Source organism: Pongo abelii, chromosome 1 (assembly GCF_028885655.2).
Source record: "Pongo abelii isolate AG06213 chromosome 1, NHGRI_mPonAbe1-v2.0_pri, whole genome shotgun sequence".
In the NCBI taxonomy this organism is placed as follows: Eukaryota; Metazoa; Chordata; class Mammalia; order Primates; family Hominidae; genus Pongo; species Pongo abelii.
Genome location: NC_071985.2, coordinates 98,817,435 through 98,829,067, shown reverse-complemented (window position 1 = coordinate 98,829,067; position 11,633 = coordinate 98,817,435). Strand labels below are relative to the sequence as shown.

At 52.0% G+C, this 11,633-nt stretch overlaps 1 protein-coding gene across 1 annotated transcript; it reads right to left on the bottom strand.

Annotated features, from left to right (window-relative positions):
- Positions 1-4,924: 4,924 nt before the first annotated feature.
- C2CD4D (C2 calcium dependent domain containing 4D) lies at positions 4,925-7,459 on the bottom strand. Its single transcript, XM_024240615.3, has one exon. It carries the CDS (start codon positions 6,215-6,217, stop codon positions 5,156-5,158), a length of 1,062 nt encoding a protein of 353 aa, XP_024096383.1. The 5' UTR covers positions 6,218-7,459; the 3' UTR covers positions 4,925-5,155.
- Positions 7,460-11,633: the final 4,174 nt, after the last annotated feature.

Genomic DNA, 11,633 nt, shown 5'->3' with positions numbered 1-11,633 from the left:
GCTCCCTGGCACCTCCTCCTGCTCTCGTTCCCAGCTGGTAAACAGCAGAGCAGGAGTCAGCCATGCCACAGCCTCGTGACTCGCCCACTCCCCCCCACCTGGTGCACGTGGCACCTGGCATGGAGAGGGCAAGCAGCTGTCCCTTCCCTCTTCTGCCGTCTCGTCTCGCCATCCTCCACTCCTGCCCAACCCTGGAGCTTCACACTCTGCTACCATCAGCACCTCTGTTCTTAGGTAGCTCCCAGAGTCTCCCCATGGCTGCAGATTGAGAGATAAAGGTAGAAGTGGAGAAGGACTTTTCAACTCCTAGGGTCATTGACAGTGGATGAGTAGTGAGAAAGAGGGGAAGTTTTGGGGACCTCCTGCACTGAGAGTCTGATGGTATGTGTCTATGCCTCTGAGGCTCTGATTATCCCCGTGTTCTTTTGGTAAATGTGGGCCCACGCATCCATGTATGCGTCTCTGCACAGAACAGGATATTGGTCTGTTTGGGGGCTCTGCCCCTTGGGCAGGTCTGGAGTGAGAGGTAAAGGTCTTTGCAGCACCCCGCCCCCCCCCCCCCCACCCAGCACCCTCCAGCTGACAGGAGGAGCCAGCAACATGCCAGGGGTGGGAGTGCAGGGGAGATGCGGTTCTGCTCCCCTCCTCCCCAGAACTCTTCAGTTATCCCCCATCTCTCTGTCTCTCTTTGCTGGCTCCTGCCTGTCTGTGGCTCCTCTCCAGCTGTCCCCTCTCTATCTTTTCTCCTTTTTAGGCCTCTCTTCCTCTTGACTCTGGGTCTCCCAGGGGCCCTTCGTGACTACCTCTCCTACAACCTACCAATTGCAGGCACAGAGCGGCGGTCACGTAGAATGCTTGTGGATGGACACAGAGCATCCCCAGACATTGCAGGCACAACTGACTCCCCAGTTGTGTCACTTTGTGCTACTGTGTAGGGTGGGGAGGAAGTGACTGGAGATTTAGAAGACAGTATCCTGGCCTCTAGGCCTACGAGTGTCACATGCTTCCTAGGCATTCTCTACCTCTCCCCTGCCCTAAGCATGGATAGTTTGAGTTTTTTTTTTTCTCCCCAGGGCAAGAAGATCCCTTGGTTATCCTTTTGGGAAGTTCCCCCTCTTGTCTAAACTTTCTCCCTCTTGCTGCAATCACAGCCCCTTATCTGGAGGAATTGTCCTTTCAAAGCAGGGCGGTGGTTATTTCCTCTTCAAATACAATCTTATGTAAGGAAGGGGCTGATAGGGATCAGAGAATCATTTCATCCCCACGTGCCCAGTCCCCTTATCGGGGAAATCTCCATGCTGGGGGCAAACACTCTGGAAGGGATGGGAGGTGGTGGTGGTGGCTTGGAACTGGGGAGCAGTCCCCAACATCTCTTTCCCTCCCTCCCCAACCCTAAACCACAGAAACCACTTAAAGCTCAGCACAAGTCTGCTCTTTCAGGGAGGGCCTGGGGGTCAAGGTGGAAAATATGTGGAGCCTGGGTAGTCTGCAGTGGCACACACTTCCCCAGCCCCATCCTTGGAGGGCCCTCTCCTTGGGATGCCTGATCCAGTGATTAGGGACCACCTTTCTTTGGGTTCTAGGGGGTTCCATGCCTGGGGATGCCTCAACCTACTGGAGTGACTCAGGGATGGGTTGTGCCTCAACCGTTGAAAAAGGACAGCCCAGGCTCTGTAACCTTCGGTAGCCTCCAGATCTCACAGTCCCCACCCCTCCCCCTTCTTGTCACAAAGGCCACTGTGGGTGGAGGAACAGTGGGAGTTTGACCCTAGCTCCTGGCCTTGAACTTTCCACAGTGACCCTGCTTGTACCTCTCCTCTACCAATTAACATTTATAGTCACACAGGCTTGGAGGCGGCAAGAAGGGTTTAAATGCTGGAGCAGAATCACTTATAAGAATGTGGTCTGCCATTTACTAGCTGTAGGCCCTGAGGGAAATCTCAGCCCTCAGCTACCACATCAGTAAAAATCGGGTAATAATACCTGTCGTAACTAGTGGATTTTTTTGTTTTGTTTTGTTTTTGAGACAAGGTCTCACTTTGTTACCCAGGCTGGAGTGCAGTGGCGTGATCTCAGCTTACTGCAGGCTTGACCTCCTGGGTTCAAGAGGTCCTCCTGCCTCAGCCCCCCAAGTAGTTGGGACTACAGGTGCATGGCACCACATGCAGCTAATTTTTGCATTTTTTGTAGAGATGAGGTTTCATCATGTTGCCCAGGCTGGTCTCAAACTCCTGAGCTCATGTAATCTGCCTGCCTCAGCCTCCCACATTTATCCACTTATCAAAGTGTTAGGATTACAGTTGTGAGCCACCACACCTGGCCTCTGACTAGTGTTTATAGAAGTGCTTTGGGGCCAGAGCAATCTGCACACTGGAGGGGTTCTTAGGACCTCCTCACTCCCATGTTTCTGTACTTTAGCTACCCAGGATGTTCCTCCAGCAATGCTAGGGCCCCCATCACAGAGCCTCAGGGCTGTGAATGCTGAGTGAACTGCTCCTGGGAGGAGTGGCCTTGGATTTCCTCATAAGCAGTTGGGGTGGCAGTGGGGGTGTCTGGGTGGAGTCAGGTCAGAACCTTTCCCTCCAGCCAGGGCTGATCCCCAGGCAAACTTACTTAACCTATCTGATCCATTTCTTTCTTTGTAAAGTGGGAATAATAATACCTACTTTCCTGAGTGGTTGTGACGTGGTGGCTTACACCTGTAATCCCAGCACTTTGGAAGGCCGAGGCGGGCAGATCACGAGACCGAGACTGAGATCATGAGACCGGATCGGGAGATCGAGACCATCCTGGCTAACACGGTGAAACCCCGTCTCTACTAAAAATACAAAAAACCAGCGGGTGTGGTGGCACGCGCCTGTAGTGGCAGCTACTCGGGAGGCTGAGGCAGGAGAATCACTTGAACCTGGGAGGTGGAGATTGCAGTGAGACAAGATCGCACCACCTCACTCCAGCCTGGGCAACAGAGTGAGACTCCGTCCCCCCACCCCAAAAAAGAGGAATAATAATACCTACTCTACTGAGTGGTTGTGATGATTAACTGAGATAACACAGATAAAGTTCAGGACCTGGTCCAAAGTACTATGGTTAAAAAAAAAAGTTTCCTCTCCTGCCTCCTTCTTTCTGTCCCTATAATCTTCCCTTCTCTTTATCTGACCCCTCTTTTCTATTCCCTTTCTTGCTTTATTTTTCTCTGTAACATATCACCAAGTAGCATTCTTCACATTTTAATGGCTTATTTTATCACTTTTCTGATCCCCATGTCTGTTTAATCACTGCTGTATCCAATGCCTGCCACCTGATGGACCTTCCCGAAGTATTTGTTGAAGGAATGCATGAATGAAGGTTCTACGGCCTCTAACTTTCTTTCCAAATACTTTCAAATGGGCATCAAATCCAGTTTCTCACCAAGGGTTGTTATGGGAGAATTTGGGGGCTGAAATAGAAATCCAGTACTAGGGGTAGACCTAAATCTATAGGTAGACTTCCCAGAATTCAAACGTGGGATTTTAAACTGGCAGGGTATGAAACCTTTGCAGAGCTACCATCTTAGGGAAAGAGGCCCCTTTCAGAGTGACTTGATTGGGAGGCAGCAGCTGGCAGTGGGGGGTATTATCTTGAAGTGATTAAGAGTCCAGACTCTGGAGCCAGACTCCCTGAATTCTTCCCTTTACTAGCTATGTTAGTCCTAGTTCTTCCCTTTACTAGCTATGTGAGGCCCAAGCTCCCATTGGATAACAATAGTATTTACACCCTTATAGAAGGTGCTGGGAGGAATAAATGGCTTGACTAATTGTTGGAACAGTTCCTCATGTGGTTATGATCCACGTGTAGTAGTTAGCACTTAGGATTGTTTGGTCAATGCCACCACCTGGTGGACACCTGGAGCAAGAGTTCTCTGGCCTAGGGCTGGGTGGTGGGGACCCAATCAGGGAAGGGAGAAGGAACTGGAGAGCTGTCTGAATGAAGCCGTGTGTGTGTGAGTGTGTGTGAGTGTGTGTGTGTGTGTGTGTGCTGCAATTTAATGTGTGTGTGTGTGTGTGTGTGTGTGCTGGAATTTAATGTGTCCAGGTGCTGAGGTTTTGTCAGATCCAGCAAGCTTAGCCCTGGTGCAGGCCACAGCTGGCACCATGAAAAATGAGAAAGGGCCCAAGGGAGAGGGAGAAAGAAGTTGGGTTAGCCTAGTGCCTACCTCACTTCCTCCCTCCCTCCTCCAAGCCTGGCCTGAGTCCAGGGGAACCGGCTCCTGGGAAGGTGGAGGCAGAGAGAAGAAGGTCACTACTGACGTCAGGGACATTCAGGTAGAGGTAAACACAATGTGACCTACAATTATCCACCTCCCCCCACCCCCACCTCCTTCTGGCTGGAGGAGCCTCTTCTGGCATGCCTGAGAACAGTTCTCACAATTTGGTAGTACCCCACCTCCCCCGTTTCAATCCCTGGGACATTATATCTCATTCATTTGGTACCCAAGCACCTCTCTGGTTCTTGGCTCCAGACTTGCCCCACCCCTCAATGGAGGCACAGGTGTGGAAGAGGCAAGAGGGAAGAAGGAAGACTAAAGGGCACTGTGTGTTCATCTGACATCCCCTGACTCACTCCCAAGACCCAGAAATTTCATCTGTCTTCAGGACAGATGTGGGTTTTAGAGGGGCACAGGAAGGGAGTGTTGATTTCCTCTGTGCAGCCTCAAGTGGAAGGTGGCTTGTATTGGTTTCTGTCAGAGTGACTCAGTGATTGCAGGGCTCCCTGATTGTTCGGGGGCCTTGTTGGACGGGGACCTTAGGACCTACTTGGCCCAGATCTACTGAAGGAGCATCTCATGGGGATGGAGCCCAGGACCCTGCATATTTAACAAGCTCTTCCAGGATTTCTGATGTCTGGTTATTCTGATGCTCCTTCAAGCTTGAGAACCACTGCTTAAGGTCTGCTCTACTCAGACCGTCTGAATGAGCATCTTCCCCCCGCGTATGGCCGGGATAGAGGGAAGATGGGTAGGCTCTACGCCCGAGCGTGTAAGGTGCCAGTAAGGGGAAAAACATGGCTAAGGACAAGCGGATATTTTATTAGCAAAAATAAATACAAGCCGGGCAGGGTGGAAAGAATGTGGACTGCAGACACAGTGGAGACGTCCTGAGGAAGCCAGGGGCTCAGTTTACAGGCTGAGATGGGTGGGCGCCAGGGATGACCCGGGACCTAGTCCCCCACCCAGCGGGGGCAGCAGCGCAATGAGGGGCGTCTCGCACTCCCCCAGCAGCACATCTCTGCGAAGTCCCGCGCCCCTGTCTAGCACCTTGGCCCTCAGGCTGCGGGCGGCCAGGTCCGGCGGGCCGAGCCCGTCGAAAAAGAAATCCTCGTTGAAGATGGGGTTGGCGCTGCACTTGACCACGCGGCTCTGCTGCTCCCGCGGCCGGACGCGGGGCCGCAGCCTCAGCACCACACAGCAGCCGCCGCCGCCGCTCCCGGGGCGGGACCGCGGCCGGGGCAGGCCCTCGGCGCTCACTAGGCGCAGCCGCAGCCGCCCGGGCCCGGCCTGATATTCGGTGGAGAGCCGCAGCTGCCCGCCGCGGGGCCCCAGGCGCAGCACGCTCTCGCGCGTGGGCCGCAGCTGGCAGCACAGGAAGTCCAGGTGGAAGAGCGGCGGCGTGGGCGGCCCGGCGCGGCGCGGCGGATGCGGGCTGGTATCGGCCGAGCTCGCCTTTTCTGGGGACAGAGAGTGCGGCCTGGACACCCGGCGCCGGCCCAGGCCCGGCCGCGGGGAGCCGAAGGGCGACGAGTCCGGCGACGAGGCCGTGTCGCTGTCGGGGGCCCGGCAGAGGCGCAGGTCCGGGGCGGAGACGTGCAGCCGGGACTGCGCCGCGGGGAGTCCCCCGGCCGGGGCGGGTGGCGGCCCGTGGAATAGGGATTCCCGCCGGCGCGTGTGCGGGCTCTCGGGCAGGAAGGCCCAGCCTTCGCGGCCCGCCAGGTGAGGCAGCGAGCAGGTCGCGGGGAGGCCGCGCCCCGCCACGTCCCGCCGGGCCGCAGGCTCTGTGCCGTCCGGGTCCGGGAGCCGGGGCGGGATGAAGAACTGCGGGATGCGATCCGGGGTGAGGACGTTAGGGCAGGCGCTCCTGGGCGGGCCTGGGGCGCGATGCTTGGAGAACAGGCCGGAAGGCGCCCAACGGGCCGCGGGCTCCGCGGCCCCCACCTTATAGCCAGCTTTTTCCAAGAGCCACATGCGGTGGGTGGGGTAATGGAATTCCGAATTCCGCAGGGCCGAGAGGGTCCAAATCCCGTCTCAGATGGGAGTGCTTGGCGGAGCGGGGCTGGGCGAGGAGCGAAGAGGAGTCAGAGGTGAGTGATGCTGGCGTACACCGGGCGGTCAGCCACTGCGCCCCGGTCTCCGGACCCACTGGGAGCGCGGACGCCTATTTGAGCAGAAAAAGAAAGGGCGGCGAAGTCTGGGGGGCTGGGGAGAAATGGAGGGAGCGAAGGGCCAGTCAGTCACATTTTCAGATACGGGCCTCCGTCACCAAGTACACAGATTCTCCCACTGGTACTAAAGATGCCCCATTCACCTTAGAGTTAGAGGGCCCATATAGTATCCACTAGAACCCTAGGGTACTATTAGGACAAATAGGATAATAACTGCATTATACCAAAAGGACCCAGATCCCAAACCCCCTGGGACACCGCGCCCTAGGGGGGCTCACGCTTTTCTCCCCCGCCCATTTCGAAGACTTGGGTTTTCCTCTGGGATCCAGTCTGGCGCCCCTCGGGACTTCCTCCCTTTGCCAGGCTGCCCCGGCGCAAGCTTCTCTGGCCTGAGCCATCCCTCAGTCCTAGCCCCACCTGCTTCCTCTGGCTCCTCCCTCCCCTCATCGAGTCGCTCCAAGCCAGAAGAGGACTCACTTCTGCCCCTGGCAGCCAGGGGACACACCTGGCTGCTGACCTCAGGACACCCTGGGCTGGTCCAAGGAGACGCACCTCCCGGGGGCACAGAATCCCACCCCCGGTAGCCCTGACCGTCCGGCTCCCGCGCCTCCCAGCCCTACCGCATCCCGCGTCTGCAGGGCGGGGCCGGGCCGTTGGGTCGCCCCTCCCACTCTCCACTCCTTTTCTCCCTCGGAAACCACCGAGCACAAAGGCAGCATTGATTCTCCGCCACCCTCAGAGTGGTCTCCGGAAGGCTCCGCCACCACGGGCTCGCCTCACCCCTGAGCGGAGCCACCAAGAGCACCGTGTTTCGACCCTCTGCCCTGGAATCCGAGCTAGCGACCCTCTCCGTCACGCGCCCGGAGTGCTGGCCTCACCTGTGGGTCGCCTCTGGGTTCTGGCCTTAGGCCCTGACACTTTCAGAGCCAGAGGGGAGCAGCTTTCTCTGCAGCTTGCTCCCCCAGCGCAGTCCTTATGGGAGGAGCTGGCAGGGGCCTCCGCTGCCTACGTCCTACCTCTTTTCCTGGATAAACACAGCTCTGTCTGCGCGGCCATCAGCCCGGTCTTCTGACTTCCTCCAGCTGAAGCCAGGTTTCTAGCAACAATCCATTCCTGTGCCCAGGCCTCCTCTGCTGAAGCTGGGCTGCTTAGGGGTGGGGGAGGGCTACAGAGAAGAGGGAGACGGCCATCAGTGGACAGTGGCCACTTCTTTGGTGCTCGGTTCCAACCCCAAGCCCTCACAGGTGAAGTCCGTCTTCTGTAAAACCCTCCTGGTTGAAATCCTGGCTTGGCCCCCAGTGCCCTGTTCTGGAGCCATTCCAGTAGCTCCAAGGCAGAGTGACTTGCAGTGATCAGTTCTCTGCATTATTCTGGCTAATAGTTTCCTAAATTGTTGTGGCTAAAGGAAAAGTGGCCAGACTCAGGATTTCTGTACTTGGAAACACTGAAGATAAAGCTGGATCCAACAGTCAGGATCAAGCTGGCCTATGCCCTCCATCCCTGACAGACCTTAGGAAGCACAGGCCACCACAGACAAGATGAGACCATCAGTTGCACTCTAGACACACCTACCATCCTTCAGTCTCTGAAAGGAAGCAAGGCTAGTTCCTCGCCTAGGACCACTCTTGCCCTTCATGCTTCAGCTCTGGAGGCCCTCATTGACACCCTCCCATATAAATTAGGGGCACCTGCTGTACACTTTCATAGTACCTCATACTTTTCCTTTGTGGCATTGATTACAGTTTTTCCCCCTCTATTTATGTGGTTATTTGTTTAATGTCTGCCTCTCTTACTAGACTAAGAATCTTAAAAACAGTGCTTGGTGCAAAGCAGGTACTCAATCAGGATGTATTTGATGAGTGAAGTAGTAAGCAAAATTATACTTGAATCAATTTGTTCATCCATTCATTGAAGTGCCTAAAAGGTACCAGGCACTGTGCTAGGGGGATACATAGAATAGAGAGCTGTCTAAGGGGAGAGACAGACAATAAACATGCAAACAACAATAAGACAAATCCTGAAATTCAGGAAACAAGATGAAACAAACCAGTGAATGCAATGATTATTGTGTCATCTGATACTTGAAGATTTTAACAAAGCAAGTGTTTCTTTTGTGATGATCCCTGGTGGCCTCCAGACCTTCCATTCCTGTGGCTTCTGACTCAGCTCAGCCCTGGTGTTGTTTCTGGGGAGGGTCCATCTTCTTGGAGTGCTGCAGTGTTCATGGCTTTGTCATCAGTCAGATGGGCTGGGAATCTGGATTCTGCGACTGACTAGCTGTGTGATCTCTAGCATGTAACTTAATCTCTTTGGGGCTTACCTTTTCCATCTGGAAAACAGAAAGAATAAAACTCTCAGAGTTGGTATGAGGATTAAACAAGATAACACGTGGGCATCATTTAGGCTGACATCCACTAAAAGTGTGAGAAAACAGGAAACCCAACTCAGTCTGACTTAACAATATGGACATTTGACTTCCATAATAAGAAGTCCAGAAGTAGGTAGGACCCAGGGAACACAACTGTTTTATTTTTCTTCCTTTTCTTTTTTCTCTTTAGGCTAGTCAAGTGAAACAGTGGGAGTGGAGATGGAACAAAGAAATCTGCAATTGGTTGTGATCAATTAGTTGTAAACACTACTGCACTTGGAGCAACCTCTTCCTTTTCCTGACTGCTTAGGAAGGATGGAATGTATTTCCTTCCTTCTGGGAGTGTTTGAATGAAGATTAGACTCTCCTTGACCATGAATGAAGAGCAACCAGTTTTTTAGTATACAGTGATTTAGACTCTGGGTCTAGAGTGTAGATATCATGGGCATGTGAAAGCACAGAAGGAGAAAAGGTTTTTATGTGAGTATATGGGAGAGGAAATAGTTGATTGTCATAGCTTTTTGGCTATGGCCTCCGTTACATCTCTAGCTTTTGGAAGGCACTAAATTGAGGCTGTTCAAATCCATGTCCACCTATCCTTGGCCCATCGTGAGATTGATGGCTTAGGAAGCATGTGGTCTAGGTACTAGAGAGGGAGCCTGACCCACCTACCTCACCGCTGCTGCTGAATTTGTGCACAACTCTCTGACCTGGTTCCATGTCACAAAGGGTTTCATTCTCTCTGATTCCCTGAATCCCCAGCTCCAGCCCCAGATCCTGGAACCCTAGCATATGCCTGAAGCTGAATATTTTACTTGCCAGAGTAAGAGTTTTTACACAGACTCTGTCATCTTCTACTGGCCCTCCTCTTAAACTGAAGCAGCGGCTGCTAGCTACTCACCAAACCCATTTTACTTTCTTTTTTTTTTTTTTTGAGACAGAGTCTTGCTCTGTCGCCCAGACTGGAGGGTAGTGGTATGATCTCGGCTCACTGCAACCTCCGCCTCTCAGGTTCAAGCGATTCTCCCACTGTAGCCTCCTGAGTCGCTGGGATTACAGGTGTGTGCCACCGCACCCAGCTAATTTTTGTATTTTTTGGTAGAGATGGAGGTTTCACTATGTTGGCCAGGCTAGTCTCGAACTCCTGACCTCAAGTGATCCACCCACCTCAGCCTCCCAAAGTGCTGGGATTACAGGCATGAGCCACCGTGCCTGGCCCCTCATTTTACTTTCTTCTTTAACATGTAGTTAGAATGAAAACATGTTGAAGGAATGATGGCATTAGAAAATTACCACTGGCCACTATCACAGTAATAATTGCTTTAGGCAAGAATAATCAATAAAAGCTAAAATTAATGGGCAAAAGTATGATGAGAAACAGGATATTTATACAATCTCAAAGTGCCTCCCAATAAGATACTTATTAAAAAGGTAAAAATGGTAATTTTCCGTGGAGAAATATGGCAGACACCATAGTAACCAACTGATCAAAGGGAACATTGGCATTAATGGGACAAATCAGCATCACGTTTCTCTTGTCATCAAGCACTGAGAAGGCCACAACATTGCTTCTGAAATATTGCTGACAAAAATGCATAACTTGAATCTAATGATGAGGAAACATTGGAGAAATCCAAACCTTGGAACACGCTACAAAACAACTAACTCGTACTCTGAGAAACATATCAGTGGACTGGATTCCAAACAGTGGCTCATGCCTGTAATTTTAACACTTTGGGAGGCCAAGGTAGGCAAATCACTTAAGGCCAGCAGTTTGAGGCCAGTCTGGGCAACATAGGGAGACCCCATCTATACAAAAAATTAAATAAAATTTATCTGAGCTTGGTGGCATGCGCCTGTAGTCCCATTTACTTGGGAGGCTGAAGCAGGAGGCTCCCTTGAGCCCAGAAGTTTGAGGCTGCAGTGATCTATGATCACGTGATTGCACTCCACCCTGGGCAACAGAGCAAGACCCTGTCTCTAAAAAAGGAAATTAAAAAAAAAAAAACATGTCAAGGTCATGAAAGACAAAGAAAGAGGAACTGTTTCAAATTAAAGGGGATTAAAGAAACATGACAACTAAATGTGACATATGATTCTGAATTGGATCCTGAAACACAGAAAGGATATTAGTGGGCAACTGGCAAAATCTGAATAAAGTTTGTAGATTATAAAAAAACAACAGAAAAAAAACATGTAGTTAGACCATATTTTCTTTTTTTTTTTTTTTTTTCAGACGGAGTCTCGCTCTGTCACCCAGGGTGGAGTGCAGTGGCGCCAGCCATCTCGGCTCACTGCAACCTCTGCTTCCTGGGTTCAAGTGATTCTCCTGCCTCAGCCTCACAAGTAGCTGGGACTACAGGCGAGCACCACCATGCCCTGTTAATTTTTGTATTTTTAAAAATTTTTAGTAGAGATGGGGTTTCACCATATTGGCCAGGCTGGGGTTAGACCATATTTTCTAACCAGCTTTCTTTGCAGTTTGGTGGGGCTTTGTGACTGAATTCTGGCCAATAGAACCACTTGGAGGCCTGGCCCAGAACATCTCCCTGTGGATTCTCTCATCTGGCAACTGGATGCCTACACCAAGGGTGATTTTGGAGTCATGTGTTGGAGATCACAAAGCTTTTGTCAGCCAGGTTCCTGAATGACTGCTAGACACCACGGGCTGAACTTTATGTGAGTGAGAAATACATTCTATTTGAAGATATGGGTTAAGCTACAGAGATTTAAAGGCTTATCTGTTTCAACATTTGGTTTTACCATACCTAATAACAAAGTCCTTCATGATATGGCCCGGGAAGCTCTAATTCTTTGGTAAACCTTCCCTAATCTTGACCTCTTCCTGAAC